The sequence below is a fragment of the Mauremys reevesii genome, linkage group 8 (assembly GCF_016161935.1).
Source record: "Mauremys reevesii isolate NIE-2019 linkage group 8, ASM1616193v1, whole genome shotgun sequence".
Lineage (NCBI taxonomy): Eukaryota > Metazoa > Chordata > Testudines > Geoemydidae > Mauremys > Mauremys reevesii.
Genome location: NC_052630.1, coordinates 31,664,150 through 31,688,108, shown reverse-complemented (window position 1 = coordinate 31,688,108; position 23,959 = coordinate 31,664,150). Strand labels below are relative to the sequence as shown.

The 23,959-nt window shown below is 37.7% G+C and overlaps 1 protein-coding gene and 1 long non-coding RNA gene across 5 annotated transcripts in view; both read right to left on the bottom strand.

The window, feature by feature from the left end:
* The window catches only part of RANBP17 (RAN binding protein 17), a 265,755-nt gene that overhangs the window by 96,579 nt on the left and 145,217 nt on the right, over positions 1 to 23,959 (bottom strand). For 3 of the 4 annotated variants that reach the window (XM_039484081.1, XM_039484082.1, XM_039484084.1), the window contains exons 15-18: positions 20,621 to 20,694; positions 8,456 to 8,536; positions 1,405 to 1,468; positions 1,208 to 1,316 (exon numbers count right to left, since the gene is read on the bottom strand). In XM_039484081.1, the coding sequence (XP_039340015.1) occupies positions 1,208 to 1,316; positions 1,405 to 1,468; positions 8,456 to 8,536; positions 20,621 to 20,694 (328 nt within the window). The remainder of the gene's footprint in view (positions 1 to 1,207; positions 1,317 to 1,404; positions 1,469 to 8,455; positions 8,537 to 20,620; positions 20,695 to 23,959) is intronic. The other variant, XM_039484083.1, reaches the window with a different exon arrangement.
* Positions 2,207 to 7,501, bottom strand: LOC120370040. Its single transcript, XR_005583572.1, has 3 exons — positions 7,395 to 7,501; positions 3,980 to 4,134; positions 2,207 to 2,327 (listed from the first exon to the last, which is right to left on the bottom strand). It is a non-coding gene; the product is annotated as an uncharacterized LOC120370040 (long non-coding RNA).

Genomic DNA, 23,959 nt, shown 5'->3' with positions numbered 1-23,959 from the left:
TGAGCTCCAGTTCATCTGCAAATTTGACACCATCAGCTCAGGATTAAACAAAGACTGTGAATGGCTTGCCAACTACAGAACCAGTTTCTCCTCTCTTGGTTTTCACTCAACTGCTAGAACAGGGCCTCATCCTCCCTGATTGAACTAACTTCGTTATCTCTAGCTTGCTTCTTGCTTGCATATATAAACCTGCCCCTGGAAATTTCCACTACTTGCATCCGAAGAAGTGGGTATTCACCCACGAAAGCTCATGCTGCAAAACGTCTGTTAGTCTATAAGGTGCCACAGGATTCTTTGCTGCTTCTACAGAACCAGACTAACACGGCTACCCCTCTGATACTTAATTTGTCTAGGTCCTTCTGTATCCTATCCCTACCCTCCAGCGTATCTACCACTCCTTCCAGTTTAGTGTCATCTGCAAACTTGCTGAGGGTGCAGTCCATGCCATCCTTCAGATCATTAATCCTATACTTCTTTTAGTAAATTTATCATCTGTGCTAGTATGTAACCACCCATCATTGTTACTAAATTAAAGTCCTAAATTAATATTATATGGTGCTAAGGGATGGGATAAAATCAGTTTATTGTCAATATATTGGTGCAAACCAGGCTAACCACTAATGTCCTGATCCTACACACACTGAACGTACATGCTTAAATTTATGCACACGAATAATCTTATTGACTTCAAACGGGACTACTCATGTGTGTAAAATTAAGCAAATACATTAAGTGTCTGCTCAATACTCTGATTCAAACTCTCAGGCTGAGAATTTATACGAAGTATTACAATCATCTGCTAGAGTAAACATTGAAACCAGTGCCTTTGAAGTAGTCACTGAAGTCAGTTGAAGGTGAAACTTTTTAGAATGTCACAAGATCAGGCCCTTGCATTGTAAGTAGCCAAATTACACTAATGGATCCGAAAGGCCTTATGTGCAATAAACTACCGGTCTCACTTTCAGAACTCATATTACTATAACAAAATCTAGCAAATAAAAAAAAGACTATTATATTTCAATGGCCACAAACCTCAAAAGCTGTTATGAATTATTTTAAACACCATTTGGAACAGATGTACTGAACTCATAACCTATTTTTAATAGTGTCAGTAACCTCTCATTAAGCAGACTTATGTTCTGTTTCTAAAATTAATAAGATTACAAATATCAAAGAGACCTGAGAAACCCCTTAGGTTGATTCTTACCTAGATCTACCATGAGCAGGCGAGTGAGAGCAGTGTAGAAAGTTGTTCGGCATCTAAGGTCACTGAGACTGTAATTATCATTCACTCCCAAAAAAGGGAAGTGTTTACTCTGGCAAAACATAAGGGCATCACAAGTTAAAATAGCTTACAAAATTATGGAGGAGTCTAAAATATTTGAACATAATAAGAAAACTTACTGTGTGATTCTGAAGCATGAACTTCACAGCATCTATTTTCACAAGTTTTTTTAAGAGAATATAAGTAACAGATGTTAAGGAAAGTCTCCCTTAAAGTATTATGCTGAGATTTGAATATTGCTGTAAACTTAACTTGCATAATTATGAATGGTACAATTGCTAACTGAAAGTATTTAAATACACATCTCTTAAAATATGGTGTTTCTGAAAAAATATATAGCTCAGAAATAGTATTATGGACATTAAAAATGATTATCTATTATTAATCAAAGCAATTACTTTTCATGTCACATATTTTAGTCGCAAAAGAGCCAATGTATTAAACGGTATTTAGAATTAAACTAAAAGTTTTCGACAATAAATGATGCTGGTTTTCCAGCTAGTACCATGTGGCCAGGATGGTGGAGGACATACTGCTGTTCTGTAGTGGCAGCTGGTGAATAGGATTTGCCCTTACTGAGAGAGGTTGCCAATGGGCAATCAAATTGGCTAGCTGGAGGCCTTAAACAGGACCACAAAGGGCAGAAAGAAATTCCTTTACTTTTACTTCTCCTTTCTTTAATTCTTCTTCACTCCTAAGTGTGACATTGAAGGAACTCCCTAGCTCTTCAGGGTTTTTTGTTTGTTTTGTTTTACCTTTAAGGGTTGTGGAAGGAGTGTACTGGGCAAGTTAGGCCAACTATTGGTCATTAAACGCCAGTCTTACTGAGTATAAAGACTCTCTTTTTGATTACATCGGAGATGAATTTCCCAGGGGTATGTTGGTGTGGAAGATGTGCAATTTAAGATAATCTTGCCTTAGGGGGAAAAAAAAGACAAAAAATAAGATGCAAGAAAACTCTCCTGACTTGTCACACACAAAAAGGTAACCTCTGAACTCTGAAAGGTGAGACTCCTGCAGGATGGCATCTTCAGAGAAGCAACTGGTTCACAGACAGAAAGAGAAAGTTACAGGATATAAAACTATCCTTCAATGCTTCTGGATTTTGAATACTTTTATTCTCCCCTGCCCACCCCCCCGACAATATCCCATAATTATATGCAACGTTTAAAAAAAACAACAGGAATTACAACATTTTGCTAGTTTTCTTAAAATCAGTTGTCAACCAGCAAAGAAGATGCTAACTAAGCTAAGAATCTGATCTTAGAGATGCTGAGGCATCTCAGTCTCTGCTGAAGTAAATAGCACTTGGGTGCTTCTCAACACACCACAGAATGAAGCCAGCCATTGATTTGGTTAGCCAGAAAAGTCAAATAAGACATCTGGCATATCTTAGGGTATATATCCTATTATGATTCTTCAGCAAACAGACAAGTGAAAACGGACAGTATCTTAAAAAAAAAAAGGGGGTGGGGAAAAGGTAAAACCCCCACAACTCTACCATTAGTAGGCATCTCTCCCATTCATAACGTTAATGAACAGTAAGTCATGTTTTGTCAGTGGAATATTTACGGAAGCAATAAATTGGATCATTCTCAGGATGAATCCAGTACATTGAAGATGTATTTACTGTGAAACTGTGTATGCAGAACTATTTTACCAAGGAAAAAAATACTTTTAAAAATCGTAACCTATGCCAACTTTGCTGTCTTTAATTACACTCTAAAGCAATAAATATTAAAGAATGAAACCTGTTGCAGGTTATCAACTACTAAAAAAAGAAAAGTTTGGTTCATATCATTGACCTAAAGGGCTAAATGCTGACAAAGAGCCTCTACATTTGCTTGTGCATGTTTATGCATATATATGAATATTTTATTTCAAAGAAGGCTAAGAGAGTTGGGTGCCTACAAATCCCAGCCACAATCATTTATGCAAAATCTTCACAAAACAATGCAAATCCTGTTTGCTATTGGCTCTTGAGGTCACATGGTTGACAAAAGTGATTTCAGACTGTGTATCCAAGAAAAGTTTCACCCTTTAAAAATTGCGAAGAAAAAACGCATTTCCATGACATGTTTTTCCAACAGAAGCCCTCATTATATGAAGAAATACAGATACCTGCAATGTTTTACTAGTTATTTAAAACTTTTAGAAAACATGAAGGATTGAGGAAATAATCTTACTTACAATACCACAACCTCACAGTTCAGATTGCTTAGTGTAGTACTTTTTTTTATCTGTTTTCACTTTAAGCCAATTCTACCAATTTCTAAGTGCAATGTCACACTCAGGGGAACGTGTTTGTTTGCATTAACAGCACTTCCAGTTTTCTAGGAACTTAGGTCCGATCTATGCTAATTTCTAACATAACGGGACTCACCTGCAACATTTTAGTCTTCAAAGTTAAAACATGGTTCTGTCTTACAATACATATGGATCTGAATAAGGTTCAGGAATCATACTACAGCCTCTGACTTCTTCAGAACTGTATCTTGGTTCAGTGAGATGGTTTGGGCCACATTACAATGTAAGACAAAACTGTATTTGAACTGCCACGTTTGTCACTGGGTATCCCAATCTGACAGAAAGTATATAGCATATGGGACCTTAAGCCTTCAGCCTGGTGCCACAGCATACAACTAAATTGTGAAGTTATGTCATAGCAATGCTCAATAGTGTGTTATTACTTACATTGCCTAACACTATGGGTGTTCTTTCCATCCATGACTAAAACCAGCAGTTAATATTAAGAATGCTCAGGCCGTTACCCAGTATTCTATTTTCTTGCACCAAAACACAGGTTTAAATGCTGAGCACGATGACAGAAGTATGAGGTTTAGAAAGACCTGAAAATATTTAAAGGATGTTAATAAAACACAATAGGCCAGATGCTCAGTGTACATCAGAGCAGGGGGGAGCAGATGGCTCTCTAAGGGTTGAGCATCGGTCTGGCAAATATACCCTGCCTCAAAAACATCCTGTGTGTGGGTACACACAGGGGAGCTAATCCCTTGAGGATTCCTCCATTAAGGGTATCCATTGCTACCCATTTAGGGCAGTCTTCCACCTGTTTGGTGCTGAGAATCTGGCCCCAACTTTATCCCACATAGTGGGATTTCTTTTTCTTCATTTTTCTTTTTTAAAAATGTAGGAAATCCCTTAAAAAAAACTAAACTAAACAAAAGTTAAAACTGCAAAACTAAATTAAAGAAGCACTCAAAAGTCAGGAAGTGACATGTTAAGGTTGATTGCATAACTTTAACCCTTTCCCCAGTTCAGTGCATGTGTATTACGATATAGTCTTCAGCTGCATGATCACATGCAATTTTGCCCCCACAGGATCTTTTTCCACAACATTTCTCCATTCCCTACAGTTGTACTGTGTACTCTGAATGAGGCTGGTGTCTGTAGTATGGCGTTTGGATGGTGTGCAGTAAATGAAATATGGGACCACACACTGTACCTTGAGGATAAAAAGAAATACTGAACAGCTGTCTCATACACTGAGCACTGGTCATCCCCACACTGAATGAGGTAGGGACCCCGTGGACAAAAAATAGCATGAGATAATATATTTCAAGTCTGTTGTAACACATACACACAAGTGGGCAGTTGAGATTGCACATTGTTATTTCCTGACTCGAGTGCTTCAATTTGCAACCTTTATGTTCTTATGATGTAAGGTTTTTGTAGGAATGATTAATCTTAACTTCAAACTGATCAAACTATTTTTTAAAGTTATTATCCAATTCCTTAAAAGGCTGCGGATGCGGAATATAGCTGCTTTTGGCAAACCTGCTAACCTGATTTAAAGGAAATAGTTAGCATATTTATTTTTGTTAACCTACAGTACTTGGTTAAGAACTATCTGTTTTCATATTGCAAAGCTATATAATTTCTCCTGCTTGTAAGAGAGATCTTTAAAAATAAACGTGCAGAAAGCAGACTTTTTGACAGACTGAGTATTTTGCAGCCAGTTGCTTTACAAAATAACAACGCAATTATAATTATTTTGTTATGGAAAATGTATGATGATAAAGTTAATTATTAGGAAGAACTAAACATGCATGAGGGAGCACTACGATGGCACTGACATAAAGGAACCACTAATGTATTCCATTATGTAAATGAATTCAAAGATATTTCATGAATGATCAGCTAGAAGGGACATAATGATTTATAATTCAAATAACGGAGCCTTAAAATCAAATTGGGCTAATATATTTCTGAATATGCAAACCTGGAATCACTGTTAAAATAATGTAGAACACGACACCAGTACAAATCATTTGTTGCCTTTTGTTGTTTTTAAAATGTCATTTTTTTCCTTTTTGATGTTATGTAGAGTGCTTATTAGCATTAAGATTTTTCTTTTTAACTAAGAGAATCTTTAGAAATAATGAATTTTATGCATAGTAAAAAGATAAGTACCAAATTTCTATGAACATTTAGAGACTGACTGGATATGTAGAGATTAATTTTCTACTAAGAAAATTATATGCACGTGAATGACAAATACTGCCCAAGAACTGAAATTATTTGTTTTTAACCTTTCAGCCCAATCAAGATGTACCCTATATCATATGCTGAAAGTGGAGCCACTGGATCTGGTCTCTTAAAAATATAATGTTTCTTCCAAAGTCCTTTAAAATCATTATTTAAAAAAAAAACCCACCCAACAAACAATCAACTCCCAACAAAACTAACACAGTGTGAAAAGGCCAAAGTTTGCAATGCCAGGAAGTACTTATAAACCACTTCATAGGTTTAGAAATAAAAAGTACTTCAGCATTATTATTAAAAAAAAACCCTATTGGTGAAGTTTTTTATAGGAAAAAAATACATATCTTTAAAAGCCAAAATGACCAGTGAAATTGGGTTGTACATCATTTTCCAGCAAAAAGGAAAAACAGCCTCGACAGGTGTAATTTATCATTTTTCTGATTTAATACCAAAGAAATATATTAAAATAATAAAAAGAATCCTGAAATCCTCAAAATTTGTAGTGATAAATAGCCCTCCCTGTCTTTATTGCATTATGCCTACTAACAGAAATATTGCATGGTGGATTTTGCCAGACAAGGACGATTATTTTCCAATAAAAAGTTGCATATTAAATTCCAGCACAAAAGTGGGTGTCTAATACTTTTGAAATCTTTTATGGTTTGCCACGGAACACAATTCTAAACTTAACTAATACAAACACATTACAGTGAAGTGAACCAGCATTAAAGCTATCTGTCCTACCCCGCCCTTCTAAACCAGGGAAGCTACTGTTCTTAGAATGTTTGCTTAAATATGTTTTGATGTTGATGGTTTTAGTTCATCTTCCTTCTTATTGATTTTAAAATGTGTTTTATTTTGAAATCTCATTTACATATCAGTATATTTGAAAAGGTATCACTACTTTAGTACAGGTAGTTACATATGGCACAGCTTTAAAGCTCTGCTTTTATCAGGGTTCTTAGCAACACGTAATAAATTACTTAAGGAAAACTGTCTCTTTACAAATCTTCTCTTCAGGACACTTAATTATATACCCCTGTTTAAGCGCCCAGATCATGGTAATATTGTATCCAAATCACAAACAGCAAACTCATCTACTTTACTCAAAGTATGATCTGAAAACTGTTAAACCATCAATATATTCCTTGGTCACCTTGCAGCCTTAAAACAAGTATCTGTTGTAGCAGTAACTGCAGATTGTTCCCCATTTTTTAGGGCTGGGATGGTGAGGCAGGTCTCAAATACATTCCTGCACATCAAATGCTAAGTGCCTGACCCCAATTCCTATGGTGGTGGTGGGAAGAGGGGGGGGGCGCAGAGCTGCCTTCTAAATTCTTAGTTATGTAATAATAAACATATAACCGGCCCATTGCTGTTAACAGTAATATAATGGTGACTATTTCAGCCTACATACATAAGTGAGCAACAAAATAAGTAAGTATTTTGAATTAGGTAGAATATTGAATATTTTAAACTTCTTGGTTAAGTTAGTGTATTGAATACAACCAGATACAGCAGAGGGAAAGCGAACTCATTAACTCTTGTACATTCTTATTCATGCACTGCAATAATCAATCCCCTTTTTGTTTTTGTTAAATACCTTAGTGATGTTTAGATTTCACCGGTGCCCATTATATCTGGTGGTGGTAATAGTAGATATACATATATTTAACATCTTCCATGTTGACTGATTAATAATACTTATAGTAAGTGTTAGAAAACATACACTGCATAATTTTAGCTAAATGAAATGCACTTATTCAATCTGCAAAACAATAAGCAGCATTTAATACAAGGAAATGTATTAACATTCTGATGTGATGACGAGAATTCTAAGGAGAAAATAAAATGATTCAGGACTGCACTTTCTAGCCTCCTTTCCTTTCTGACTGTCTATAACATTAATCTCTTCACCTGAAACTGAAAGAAAAGCCATTTTTATTTTAAATATATCGAAGGACTTCCCTTACTGAACATTTCTATCAGTTCTGAAATTTTTTGTTTTCCATTGCCTGTACCCACTTAAACATCCTGGTATGTCAAAAATTACTACATGCTAATTTTCTATGAAAATTGATCTTCTTGTCTGATTTTTTGGAAATTCAAAGAGTAAACATATCACACTCTTTTTTATGATGTATGACTTAAGGCACAGCCTCAAAAAGTTTGTGTCAAAATCTAACCCAGGACTCAGGTGAACTGATAACAAAAATTCAAGATCATGGTTCTACAAGGTATAAATAAGCCCATGCCTTACTTTACAGATGTAGGTAGTCACATGGATTTTACTGGGATTACTCATGTGCTTAAAGTCAGGTATGGGTTTAAGTACCTCAGTTGAATCAGAGCCAAAATGGGTCCAACCTTGCTCTCTATAGAGTCAATGACATTCTTGTCTTCTGGAGGATGTCATGAATGAGACTGATATTAATGAACTAGTCATATGGATAATTTTGTGTTGAGAATCGGAAGGGGGAAACACAAAATAACTTAAAATGTGCTATGCATATAAAAAGGCCAAATCAAACTAATATTTTTAATATTAATATTCTCACTGGTGTTAAAACAATTTACTATAAAAGGGAAAATGGCTTGCAAATATTAATTTTTACTAAATTATTTTCACTGACTAGGACCCGCGATGTACAATAAAAAGGATATCCAACAGAAAGATCATTTAGAAACTGAAGAGTTCTTGAAATCACAGGCTCGCATCTTCCCCAACATTTAAGGTTTGTAACACTAGAATAATAATTAAAAAAAAAAGGAGAGAGAGAATAATAATAAATAATAAACAAATAATGTTTCCCTCTTTGTGAGAAGGGTGTGGGTAAGTACATACACACAGACACACACACAAACACACAACTATGCAGGGTAAAGGTGAAATCTTTTCTCAGAGGGGTATGTGTGTGTGTGTGTGTTTGGTTTTTGTGCATGCAAGTAGTTTTGGACAAGCTCCAAACAATTATTTGCTCATTTCTACGCTAACACTGCAAAAAATAAAGCTTCTCATCTTAAATGCACGAATAAACATTGACTCATTTAATAAAAACCACTATGAACAAATATAATGGCTCATATTGCCTTTAAGAAACAGCCTATCCTAGCAAGTCCATAATTTACAGTTTATCCCTATTGTAGGGAGTTCTCAAAATGTTTCTGCTATACTAAATCCTAACAGACATATATTGTAGAAAGCAATAAAAATCAATTTGGATTATCCAGATCCGACATCAATACCAAAAGCATAAAAGGCAATTATAAAAAAAAAAAGGCAGAAATCTATTCTAAACTTCAGCATCCAAAGTTTGAACGTTTAAAGAGAGAAGAAGCAAAACAGACCATTTAAAAAAAGCTGTCCCATTCTTGTTTGACCTTTCCTTTTCTTCTAATGTTTCTTCCCAGTTTGCTCCATTCTTTTTGCTCCGTATGCTGTTGCATTTGGATGATGAAAAGTACGAATGGTGCATGTAAAAGGTTGGTGACATATTGGCGACATATTGGTGAGTCCTGACAATTTCCATTTCTGTTTTTGGTGTATCGACACCACGCAACAGGAATGATGGACAATATTAATATGTAACATATTAAATTACATTTATGCCATAACAGATCATAGGAAAAATCTGTAAAATCTGAACAGAACTATAACTAAGTGTACAGAACACCAAACCAATGTTATGATTTTCCAATATTTGAGGGAGAGAAGCCAAAGAACAACATAGGTGAGAAATTAAAGCTCTGCAAGAAGTCAAGCATTTGAGTCCAAGTGCTGGTGTCCTTTTCTCTGTCTCTTAAGTGACTAATTGATAAAGATACTAAGCGAAAGAGCATTAAAGTAACTGACCAGGAAACTTCAAATGCATGACAGAAAGTAAAAAATTACATTTAACAGGATTCCAATCAGAATCTCAAGTCTACAGAAACGTACATAACAGACTAACAGAGATCACATTTTTAAAAGCAAATATACATAATGTGGCAACAAAGAAATGACAGAGTATTTCCATATTTGGTATACGGAAACCAAAATACTGGGCTGTAATTGTTCTAAAAAAAATGAAATAGTGTCACTAACATTGTTCCAGTATTTATAAACTGGAAAAGAGATACAACATCCAAATGGCAAGGTTTATAGTTATTCTGGTAACACAAATATTTATTATTAGTACCACTATTAGATCCAATACCAAGGGATCAGAATAACCAAACTCAGGCCTCTGAGACTGTACCAGACAAGAGGAACTTCAGATTGCCTGTAAACTCTACTACCTGTGAGCACTATTTTAATGATATTTTGTCTAAAATAAAAACTGCTTCATTTTGTGGTTGGATCATCATATCAAAGATTATGCTTTTCTTAATGTAGTACCTTTGAAACTATTTGCCTTATTATTTTTAGGCTGCATATTTAAAAAAACTTGACTACTCCCCCCCCCACTTTGTTACCTCAAATCCTAAGCAAAAACAAGTTACCACATATTTTATAGATGAACAAAGATAAACATACAAACATCTTAATTAAAACTATTCTGACCAGTGAACACTTATTGTCAACCCATACTGCTGTTAGAGCTGTCCATGGTGCTGACTGCATGATGAGCTTACAGAAAAAAAGTACTATAGTAAACTTGGTGGCAGTAGTGGAATGAATAAGGTACTCTGGAGGTTACTACTTCATTGGGAATGGGATGGGAACTCTAGAGAAGGGAGCAAATGAGACAATTATGAAGAATCAGGAAAGGAATGAGGATGGGAAAAAACAAAGTGTACAGTGAATGTGGAAAAGGGGAGACTGAAGGACTGAGGCATAGGTGTGAGCAGGAAGAGAGTTGCAAGTCTACTTGGGTCACAAGGTGGTGGTTGCCTCCTCAAGTTATCATTGCATGCACCCCTGTTATAATACTATAAGCCTTGTATTATTGTTTGCTACCTTAAATGAAAAAGAGGAGGAGAAGAGGAGAAACCTGTATAAGTATTACAAAAATTGAGATGATGTGCAAATAAAATCATGATCTGAAAGGCTATATATGCATGGTGTGACATTTATTTTTATGTGGCTATGAAGGACAGACAAACATTCAAAACATTGAGAAGGTTAACTATGGATGACATGAACCAAATTTCAAAATAGCTGAACAACCCAAGTCATATAGTATAGGGATATTCTTAGTGACCAATTAAGATTATTTTGGACACTTTTACACAATATGAGTTTTAAAATTCAAAGAGACAAAACCACAATTTAATATTTTAGGTTGAAAATTTCAAATATTACATTCTCAATTCCCATTCAAATGAATGAAAATTGGGCATCCAAACCATCTAAAAATCTTTGGAAATCTCAGCCATAGTGTGCTATTTGTGTTTTAGTAACAAGGAGGAAATAGATTCATAGACTTTAAGGTCAGAAGGGACCATTATGATCATCTAGTCTGACCTCCTGCACAAAGCAGGCCACAGGATCTTACCCATCCACTTCTATAACAAACCCCTAACCTATGTCTGAGTTATTGAAGTCTTCAAATTGTGGTTTGAAGACCTCAAGCTGCAGAGAATCCTCCAGCAAGTGACCCATATAGCTCTATATACTCATGCTCTAACTATTTCTTGCAGGTTATCATCTTTTACAGTTCAGAACTCCCTGTGCCACATGGACATTGAGTGAATATACACTCTTCATTAGAGCTGGGTAAATGCAAATAGTTAAAAAAACACAAAATACCTTCACAAATAAAATATTTGAGTTGTAGTTTGCTATGATTCATGGGGTCATATTGGCTATTCACAAGCATACAGGCAATTTCTGGGTATTTGGGAACATGTTCACAAATCCTGAATTTTCCATGAATGTTTGGTGCTTAGATAGTATGAAGACAAGCACCCTAGGAAAAATATATATATGTGTACATGTACCCCAGATAGATAATTACTGGATTCATCCATACATTGACAGGAGATGTTTGCTATTAGTTATTCACTCATCTCATTTCAGTTATCCTATCAGGGAGCAGAAACAATACTATGTGACTCTGATAACCTATCATGTAAAACAAATACCAGATAATATGAACAAACATTTTGTGAATCCAAAGACTAATAATTAATTACCACAACTATGTGACAAGTTTAAACAACATAATATTTGCAGATATCAGGATGGGTTCACAAACAATATGCTAAACAAATTAATGTTTGAAATGAAGAATTTGACAAACTTTAATTCTTTTTTCATAAACCAGTGACCAATCACAACTGAATATGCCCAAGTCTAACTCTAAATAAAAGCTGAGAGTAGTTGAGTTTACATAGCTGTGTCACAAGAGTACATAAATCTACGAGTTTAGCTGTTCTATAAGACACATAAAGCCAGAAGAACTTATTTTGAGACTAGGGCCCAGATTTTTAAAGTTATTTAGGTGCTGCTGCATTCAGTATTGCAATGCCTAATAGATTTAGGAGCCTAAGTCTCTACAAGCCTAAATCTCATTGGGATTTTGGCTCATAAGTGTCTAAATCTCTCTTGAAAATGAGACTTAGGCAATGCAACACTGAGCACAGCACTGCCCAAATACCTTTAACAACGTGGGCCTTAGTGTTTTTCAAATGAAGATCAACTTTCTTGAGCACTGGTGAAGCTAAGCAAGGACAGTGGAAACTAAAAGGGCTTCCTTGTGAAATCCAAGATTCTTGATGGAACAGCTATAAGATTATGGCTGATAATAGATACTTTCACTGGCCACCTGGATGTATAAAAACCTGTCCCTTAGAAAGTCATGTCCAGAAGTTCAAAAGGAGGCTGGTAAATTACTTCCAATGGAAGGATAATGGAAGATCTACATTTGGCAGTATGAATTGATAGAATTAACTGAAATGATTATCAGAATTTAGACAATCTAATTGTGGTGACCAACCAAAGAAAATACTTCAATTCTTTGAGGAATGGCTACTCAAGACAACTTCTAACACATGAACTGAATATGGCTGAGATCGCTTGACAAACAATAGCTAGCTCATATCACCAGTGCTACTGGCAGGTATCAGATACATGTAAAACAGCTTGATCACTATTAACATGATTAAAGAATTCATCAATTGATATTACTGACCAGTTCTGCATCATGAAGTTCATGCTAAAGCAATCAAAAGGAGAAATTTAAGACTATATGAATGAAGATGACCCAATGTTGATATTAAGAGCTGATGCTAAGATAGTTTAGTAGAAAATGTGTTAAAGACAAGATAAGAGAAATGTGGGTCACTTCAGTCACAACTAAAGTCACATCAGACTTGAAGGAATGCTGCACATGACAACCAGACACTAAGTTTGTCATAAGAACCAGCAAGCTACTATGAGAGGAGGTGCAAGTCCCCTAATTAGTGGAATACAAAAATACATAAATGTTACGAAGGATCACCACTTGTTTGACCATTACATATCAAACCATTATATTTGTGTTCCCTATGTTCCTCCCACAGTATTTAAGTACAGAATATTTTCTTCACACATTTTAAGTGTCTTGACAACTTCTTTCAAGACTCTAGTACTATAGACAAACTGCTACTATTTCATGATTAGATGAAAAAGTAGTTAACATGATCTCCAGGGTATTCAATAGTTCTAATGTTAGATTGCAACGGTGAAGTATTACTTCAACATTACGAATGTATTTCTGATATGAAAGACAGTGTTTGCCATTAAAGAGGAAGCATTATCCCTCTGAATAGCAAATAAGGGTGCTATATCAGATAACACCGTGCACTGAAACAGCAACTGTCATGCCTTACACACCAGCATGCAAATGCACAGACACACTGGTCTTTATGAAGAACACAGTATTAAAAAAAATATTTACCATGAGTGTTAACATTTTCCTTACACAGAAAAAAGCGAGATCAAAGGGTCTAGCCTGTGCAGAGTTAATGGCTTTCTAATCTACAGATTTGGGTTAAGACGGGGTGAGGAACATTTTAGCTATAAGGGGCCATTGACCCACAGAAAAAATCAATTGCGGGCCACACACAGCCCCGCTGGGTTTGGGGTGGGGAGGAGGGCGCTCGTGGTTCCAGACCCTTGGGGCTCTGGCGGAGGCTCGGGGCTTCCCCTAGGGTTGCCAACTTTCTAATTGCACAACCCCTAAACACCCCTTCCCCAAGGCCCTGCCCCCCACTCACTCCAGCCCCCATCCCTCAGTCGCTCACTCTCTCCCACCTTCACTCACTTTTGCTGGGCTGGGGCAGGGGTTTGGAGTGCAGATGGGGGTGAGGGCTCCAGCTGGGGCTACAGGCTCTGGGGTGGGGCCAAAAATGAGGGTTTGAGGGTGCAGGAGGGGGCTCCGGGCTAGGGCAGGGGATTGCGGTGCGGGAGAGGTTGAGGGCTCTGGAGTGGGGCTAGGGATGAGGGGTTTGGGGAACAGGAGGGGGTTCCGGGCTGGACCCATAGGGTTTGGAGTGCGGAACTGGGCTCAGGGTTGTGGCAGGGGTGTGGGCTCTGGAAGGGAGTTTGGGTGTGGGAGGGGGCACATGGCTGGGGCAGGGGGTTGGACTGCAGGTGGGGATGCAGGGTCTGGGAGGGATTTAGGGTGCTGGAGTGGGTTCCAACCTGGGGAAGGAGGTTCGGAGAGTGGGCTCTGGCTGGGTGGTGCTTACTTCAGGTGGCCCACGGTCAGTGGTGTAGCGGGGCTAAGGCAGGCTTCCTGCCTCCACACTGCTCCCAGAAGTGGCTGGCATGTCCACCTCTTAGGCGCAGGGATGGTCAGGTGGCTCTGCGCGGTACATGCTGCCCGTGCCTGCAGGCATCGCCACTGCAGTTCTCCCTGGCCAATAGGAGCTGTGGAGCTGGCGCTGGGGCAGCACACAGAGCTTCCCTGACCGCTTCTGCACCTAGGCCGCAGGGACATGTCGGCTGCTTCCAGGAGAAGCGCAGAACTGACTGGACTTTTAATGGCTTGGCAACTGTAGCTTCCCCCACAGCGGAGTGAGCTAGCGCTCGCGGCTCCAACCCCATGAGGGGTGCTAAGGCTCGGGGCTTTCGGCCCGGACACTTGTCACAGGCCAGATGAAATAAAGCAGTGGGCAGGATCCGGCCCGTGGGCTCCCCACCCCTGGGTTAAGATACTGACTTGGCTCACAAGGGAAAGTGAGTGGTAATCTCAGTGTAGTCATGCATCCATAGTACAAAACATGCAGACTATTTGGCACAGATGGCAGAATCTGCTCAGATTAGGCCTAGGAATAAAGCAACAGAAATGTTGCCAGTCAAGACTGACCCATAATGTTTTATTTGCTGTGTCAGTATACTATGGACTCTAGTTCAGATTTACACTAAGCATACTATTGTTGGTAAGTAGACAGTTTATTTTAATGGTTAGAGACATAAAAAGGTGTACAGAAAATAGATTTTTGTCATTTGATAATGGTATTTACTTCTTATTCTCCACTTTAAGAAATAATACTCCCTTTGTGATACCAAAATTATCTCCCGTGCAATCAATGAACAGTTCATAAACAAAGATACTATTTTCATACAAATGTAATAAACCATGGAGGAGGAGAAATGAGAAAAATACAGAACATGTCATCTAAAACTAGGATTGTTTTTTAAACTTTTTCAGAAGTGTTCCAGATGGCATTAAATGCTAAGCATATACATAGGATTTCATTACTGCTTAGTTTACATTGCTTATGCAAAGACATACATGACAAAATTAAATGTATGTAGTACTTATCCTCTTACCTGTTAATTGGTTTTCTGAGAGTTGGTCATAGGGCACAGACCACAAAATTTTCCTCTCATTGGTAGCAACGGAAGGAAAGTCAGCCAACCAAACTGAAGCATCTATACTTGATACAATGGCCCCTCCTCTGATTCCTAGTTTTACTCCATTTGGTCTCAAAGAATGAAGGTTAGACTGCCTAATTCCCTAGCCAGTGCTTAAAGAAATTGCAGGACATGTGTCCATTAAGGGTGGTCTCTGTGCTGATTGACCAAGTCACAGGAAACACATTCACAGGCAAGGGGAAAACTAATTTGTTTTTCTGTGGCTTGTTCTGTTCAATACAGATCAGAGTTCTTAATAGTAGTATCTTAAAGTATACTGGGTGGGTAGGAATACAGCACTCAGAAGCTAAATACTGCTCCAATGGGGCAGAGGAAGGGGAATGAATGATGAAATACCCATAGTGATCTCTTTCACATGTTTTCCTAAGAAAAGGTCTTCTCTGGGGGAGGCTTTTCTAAGCATACTTCAGCCAACCATTGCTGCATTAGCTGATGTCTGCAGTACTTAGAGAAGATGTGCAGAAATTTGCCCAGGAAGATGCACTAGCAGGTAGAATGTATTTTTACCCTGGCAGGACAGGACAGATCCTCAGTTCTGTTCACCTCCTGGAAACAATTTTTATTTATTTTTTATTATTTATTCCTGGATACCCCATAAGCATGCTAGGTGCCATATAGATAAGTGAACTCGACATGATCCGTGCCCCAACCACATTACAAATAATCAAGTCAAGGTAGAGACAGTTTATAAATAGGCTTGGAAGGATTAAATTTTTATCGGTAAATATCAATACATGTAGATTTCGCTGTATACACACAAACTGACAAAAAATATTTCCACAGATAACAGAAATTTACAGATAGGCAAGGTAAGAAAAACGCAGTTTGAGAACTTATTAGAGTTTGCTTTAAGGATATTTACTTTGTATATTTTAACATGTGATATTGACAATTTGTGTGAACAGTTATAAAGCTTTAACTTTTTGAATCTCAATATCTACTGCCATTAAATAATTATTGTCTTGACTCCACCATTATCTGACCTACACAAAATTTCCCAAAACTATGAAAATTTAAATTGATAAAAATAAATGCTTAAATAATTTCATGCAACTGTGAAAATTTAAATCAACAACCATTTAAAAAAATGCTTAAACAAACATTGATATTATCCATCAAAATGATAAAAAACCACCCTGAATTCTGCCAAGCCTATTTATAAAGAAGGGGAAAGGAGAAAAAGATATAATACGTGGACATGTTTCTGGGGGATTTTTTATTAGGGGAACTATTGTGATTTGCCCTCAAGAAGACACAGGATAGTTAGCAGATGAAAGGCCCTCCTTCCCACAACACTCCTCTCTGCTGGCTCACCAGATTTGATACTCTCCCGCTCCCTGCGCGGGTGGGCAGAGAGTGAGTTCGGAAAACACAAAAATCCTGAGTTTTTTGGACCTCCGGCAGCTGACTGACAGCTGATCTGGACACAAAAGAAAAATAATATGCAATATAGAATTGAGCAGGCCCCAGAACACACATTTTTCTGTTCATCCCCCTTCCATTGTCCTAGCTCATAGAGTTTCTTTAGAGAAACATTAGATTTGATGGGTAGGTCAGTTTTCTTAAAGCAAGCTAAAACAGCATACTTTATCTTGGTGAAAGCCATTTAGGTCTTGTCTTCCCTAGGAAATTAGGTCATGGGAGAAAACAATCTGGAGAAGTCATGTTAACTTACAGAATGTTAAACACGTTAGTAGTTACTGTAGAAAAGAACAAGTTAGAACATAAGAACGGCTATATGGGTCAGACCAAAGGTCCATCTAGCCCAGTATTCTGTCTTCCAGCAGTGGCCAATGCCAGGTGCTCCAGAGAGAATGAGCAGAACAGGTAATCAAGTGATCCATCCCTGTCACCCATTCCCAGCTCCTGGCAAACAGAGGCTAGGAACACCAGCCCTGTCCATCCTGGGTAATAGCCATTTATGGACCTATTCTCTATGAACTTATCTAGTTGTTTTTTGAACCCTGTTATAGTCTTGGCCTTCACAACATTCTCTGGCAAGGAGCTTCACAGGTTTACTGCGTGTTGTATGAACAAATACATCCTTTCGTTTGTTTTAACCTGCTGCCTATTAATTTCATTTGGTGATCCCCCAGTTCTTGCATTATGAGAAGGAATAAATAATACTTCTTTATTTACAGGTTTTAGAGTAGCAGCTGTGTTAGTCTGTATCCGCAAAAATAACAGGAGTACTTGTGGCACCTTAAAGACTAACAAATTTATTTGAGCATAAGCTTTCATAGGCTACAGCCCACTTCATCGGATGCATGCAGTGGAAAACACAGTAGGAAGATATATATATACACACAGAGAACATGAAACAATGGGTGTTACCATACACACTCTTTTTAGTAGCCCACAAAAGCTTATGCTGAAATAAATTTGTTAGTCTCTAAAGTGCCACAAGTACTCCACTTCTTTATTTACTTTCTCCACACCAGTCATGATTTTATAGACCTCTATCATATCCCCCCCTTAGTCGTCTCTTTTCCAAGCTGAAAAGTCCCAGTCTTATTAATCTCTCTGCCATTCCATACCCCTAGTCATTTTTGTTGCCCTTTTCTGAACCTTTTCCAATTCTAATATATCTTTTTTGCGATGGGGCGACCACATCTGCACACAGTATTCAAGATGTGAGCGTACCATGGATTTATATAGAAGCAATATGATATTTTATGTTTTATTATTATCTATCTCTTTCTAAATGATTCCCAACATTCTGTTTGTTTTTTTGACTGCCGCTGCACATTGAGTGGATGTGTTCAGAGAAATATCCACAATGATTCCAAGATCTCTTTCTTGGGTGCTAACAGACAATTTAGACCCATCATTTTATATGTATAGTTGGGATTATGTTTTCCAATGTGCATTACTTTGCATTTATCAGCATTGAATTTCATCTGCCATTTTGTTACCCAGTCCCCAGTTTTGTGAGATCCTTTTGTAGTTCTTTACAGTCTGCCTGGGACTTAACTATCTTGAGCAATTTTGTATCATCTGCAAATTTTGCCGCCTCACTGTTCATCCCCTTTTCCAGATCATTTATGAATATATTGAATAGGACTGGGCCCAGTTCAGACCCCTGGGGGACACCACCATTTACAGCTCTCCATTCTGAAAACTGACCATTTATTCCTACCCTTTGTTTCTTATCTTTTAACCAGTTACCAATCCATGAGAGAACCTTCCCTCTTATCCCATGACAGCAGACTTTGTTTAAGAGCCTTTGGTGATGAACTTTGTCAAAGGCTTTTTGAAAATCTAAGTACACTATATCCACTGTCCTTGTCCACATGCTTGTCCACATGCTTGTTGACTCCCTCAAAGAATTCTAGTAGATTGGTGAGGCACGATTTCCCTTTACAAAAACCATGTTGACTCTTCCCCAACAAATTATGTTCATCTATGTCTGACAATTTTGCTCTTTACTATAGTTTCAACCAGTTTGCCCAGTACTGAAGTCAGGCTTACCGGCCTGTAATTGCCAGGATCATCTCTGGAGCCCTTTTTAAAAATTGGTGTCATATTAGCTATCCTCCAGTCATTTAATACAGAAACTGATTTAAATGATGGGTTACAGACTACAGTTAGTAGTTCTGCAATTTCACATTTGAGTTCCTTCAGAATTCTTGGGTGGATACCATCTGGTCCTGGTGATTTATTACTGTTATATTTAGTATTGTATCAACTGGTCATGGTTCATCTTATGGTTCTAGTAGGGTGTTTTCCTAGCAGTGACAACACCCTATTGAAAACCATTTGTAAGTCTATATAGACCAGTTTTAGAGGAAGCCAATTTGGGAGAGATAGAAAGGAAAGGTGCCCTTTTCCATTCCCAGGAACACAAGGAGACCTTTAGAATCTGTGTTTTCATGGGGGCCTTCACATTTTGGAGCAGATATTCCTACTCTTCCCAAGAAACTCTTTTGGCTTGCTTCAGGGGTTAAACTTCAGCTTCAGAGGAAACCCTCTCTGCCTCAGAAGGGAATCCATTGAGTCTTGATATAGGCAGAAAGACAGGGTATAACTTGTAAAAGCCAAAACGTTGGAAGTTTTTCTGGGGCTTGCTGGACATGAGAAAAAGAAAAGTATGCCCCCAGGAAACCACAGAGGGTGCCTGCAAACAGCCATGAAGATATCTGATAATTTTTTAGAGGTATTCTTAGAGGGAGAATAAAAAAATCTATTTGAACATTGTGATGCCAGGTAGAATTAATTTATTCAGGCAAGTATCACAAGAGAGAGGGCTGGTGGTTATAATCTTCCATAGCTGCTTCACAAACCTTGGTCTTCCAGGGTCTCATCCCTTTCTGAATCTATATTTTCTTAAGGGAGGGATTTTGCCCCATTCAGTGAGCTTCCAACTCTTTTCTTTTGAAAATTCTGGAGTGTGACTACAAGCAAGATGTAGCGCTCACTTCCCAGCATCTGTACTGTAATGAGGTGAGTATCAAACTGGGGAGATAAGGATGAGCTGCCACAAAGAGAGTGAAGTTACTTCAGTTTGGCTGATTGTCTTTCCTGGCTGTTACTAGTGTAAAAGTGAGAAGACTGCCTAGTGTACAAGTGAGAGGAAAGCCCGGTGGCCTAGCAGGCTAAGCCACAGAGAAAAATGACAGGATGTGTGTGTAGCATGTGAATACGCACACACACTGAAGATCATAATGACCAATGGCAATATTTTCAGAAGAGAGTCTCAGTGGTCAAGGCTCCTCAATCCCATTTTCAAAAGCGTTTTAGGCACCTAGGAGCTTATGTCCCATTGACAGGCAGCATTTAGGAGCCCAAAGTCTCTTTATAGTGGCACGTAGGCTCTTTTGAAAATTTTACCCCATGTCTCAATTTTTAAAACTATTTATGAAAACACTTAGAATTATTCTCATTAAAATTCAACTGGGGATTGAAATTTAAACTTTGATTATGGATAAACATTAAAGACAAAACAAAATAATGTATAGAATAGAACTCAAGCACAAACTCACATTTTTGCCATAAATGTTTCTAGAACATGGTTGTCATCTGTTATTCCTAAGACTTCTGACATTCGGGCATACACCTGAAAATAAACATTTCAACAGTACCAAATTATAGACATTTACAAGTATCAAAAATGTTATATCAAAAATATATTAACCCTTCCACATTCTGTTTATGCAGCCGAAGGGCACAAGCATGAATGTGGATTATTCTCTCAATCCATCTGGCCCTGGCTAAATCACGTGTATAGATGACTCATATCCTCCAGATTCAGGAATTTGGGGCTAACAGATTTTCACTCACCCCTGCTTAACCATATCCTCCCAAACAGATGTGGTAAATACTCACTATAAGCATGCACTTACTCTGTGGTTCAGTGAGCAAACCACCTCCTCTCATGGAGGTAATGACCCTTTATAAACAGACTCAATGGGGTACAGCAAAGCAATACCTTCCACCACTCTCTAGCCTTAGCAGCATTGGTGTAAATATTGCTTCCGCACCTTAGCTTACATTTGTTAAGTTGTTGCATTTTCACTGATGTAATCAGGCATTCAATTTTGGGCTTTCCCTTCCCTTCCAAGTAACGTAAAGACATTGAGTTGTGTGGTTTTCGATCACCCTTCATTCCAGGTCCAGGACATTGATTAACTCTCAAGTTTTCCTTTTATTCTGCCAGTTAGAGGGATCTGTTATTATGGTGACCCATCAATCAGCAGGTCAAGTCAGATACAGTAGCATTACGTCTCACAGCTAGCATTACTGCATGTTCTTTACAAACGTTGGTGACATTTTTAGTGACCACGAAAGTAATTACTTAAAAGAACTCTACTAGAATCTGAGACAGAGGGGACAGGCGCTTGGCAAAATTCTTCATATTGTTCTGCCAGTGCACCTCATTTTGAGCAATAGCACCCCTGCTTTTCATTAAAGACCTGGGCCAAACACAACTCTAACAACTAGTGCATTTTAGTTCAGTCCTGAAGTATTCCTATTTTAACCCTAAATCCCACCAAAGAAAGGAGTACCAACTGAATGAAATTCTGCCATATTATGTGCTCAGGGCAAGTATGTATTAAGATCTAGGATGAGATCACCAAAGTCACAACACATGTAACTTAAGCCACCCAATGATGAAAGGCTGGTGCCATCTAGCTGCCAATTTTATTCTGAAACGTTACTTATCACACTTATAAATTGCAATGAATTACAGATATTAAATACGTCTGGTAGGATATCATACTTGTTTATACCCATTTCCACCATGCTAGTGATGCCATCCCATCAAGTCACTCTTAGGAAATGCCAGTATTTAACTCTATGATGGAGTAAGTAGATGTTTTCACATCCTACAGATTTCAAATTGGAATGCAATAAAGTCATGACAAAATCCAATTTGTGCAATAACTGGAGATACTAGCAAGGATATATTTATTTCCAGTATAAGTAAAAATGTCAACTTTTAATAGGACTATCTTATAGTGACAAAATCTTTGGTGAACTAGACAATTGGAATACTAAAATTCTTTATTATAGACAGTGGAATCCCTCCATATACCTTGAAAAAAGTAATGTCAAATATTTAAAGAATTATCATTTACTATATATATTTAATATTCAAAACGCACAGTCTGGTACTTTAACTGTAAATACTATACTACTGAAACAAGTTATACTATCCAATTTTTGTGTGTGCAAAAGTTTAACCTCTGTATTTGTTTTCTACTTTTTTCACATCAAATCTTTTCACCGGAAAGGTTTGCATTCCTTACTAACATACTGATATTCAGTTTTCCTTCCTGTGATAGGAAATGCAGAGCACACGTGCTCACCTGCTATATTAGCATTGTGGTCTGTTGTCAAAGGAGGCTCTCACCACATCAGAGTTTACCAAATAAAATACTGGAACAGCAGTCAATGTTGACAAAGAGCAGTGCTTTAATCCACAATTATCCTTGTAACTCTTACTACTCCTTTTATCATCCATTAGCTTTGATTCCCATTATCCCATCAAGAACTGTGTCAACGCTTTTGTCCCTGAGGATTTTCTTCAACTACTAGGATCTGACAGCCATGCTTGAGTGCTAAACAGGATCATTACCTCTTAAATCTACTTATCTGATCCACTGAATAGTAAATTGAAAAGCTCATTAACAGCAACAATCTGATTTGTTTTCACATGTGACAGGGTCATTTTAAGTCAGTGTATGAATACAGTGCTTGTTTTAAAGACTACTACACATTTTGTAAGATGACAAATCTTTAGCAAATTTGTAAGTAGATAATGAAGTGGTTAAAACCCATCTTCAATAAACACTAGGTAAAACAGATATAAAAAAGTGTTAGACAACCTTAAACATAGGTGTCACTACCAGCACCACTTATTTCAAACTCTCTCTCTCTCACACATACACACACACATACACACACACACACACTTATGTGAAAATCTGAACAAAACTAGGGTTTGCTGGTTCCAACATTGCATGCTGGTTTTGTGTTCCAACATTTCTCAAACTCATGCAATTCCTTCTCCACCTACAGTGGAGAGAACGTAATAGTGCAGTTATGTTACATTTTAGGTTACCTTTCCTTCTGTAACCCAGTAATCTTTTCCTTCTCAGCCAAATATTAAGATTTGCCATTTCCAGAGGAAAGTGGCAATATCCTTATACAGTATAGGAGATATTAGTCAACTACACAGTCTTACTTGGATTTAAGGTTTGTTCTGAAACTACAAAATTTTAAACATATATAGTGACATCGTTACCCAAAACAAAATATGTTTTTGCGTTGAGAAACTCCATAGTTTTGGCCTCCATAGCAACAGAATGCAAACATTGGTAAGTACCATTTTCTCGGACTCCTGAAGGTAGTCATTAGTCAGCTTTTATGTTTGGACATACAGCGATTTACAAAATGTTAACAGAAGAGTATGGAATGTATTCAAGGGGTAGAGGGTAATATTGCCAGTTGGGCGTCAGGGTGATGTGACATGGTCCCCTGAAGTGCCCTGATTTTAAACTTCCAATTTAAAATTGAATCAGGTTCTTTTGGCTTCTCTCATTGGGTTAAATATAGGTGCCATATATGTATTCAGTTAGGTTGAGCCACAGAAGAATTGCATGGTGACATACTTTCGTGAAATACCTGCATCCTAAATCACCCTAGGCAGCAGTATCACACCAATACTGGTGCAGTCAGGCCCTTTTATAACCCTTACATTAGTGGGAGGATTAACCATAATTTGGAAGGAAACTGCCAAAGGAATAATTAATTTTCTGCCATCTTTAGAATTTTGAATACTCTTTTCCCAGCCCATCCCATCCCCAATATCGCAACTT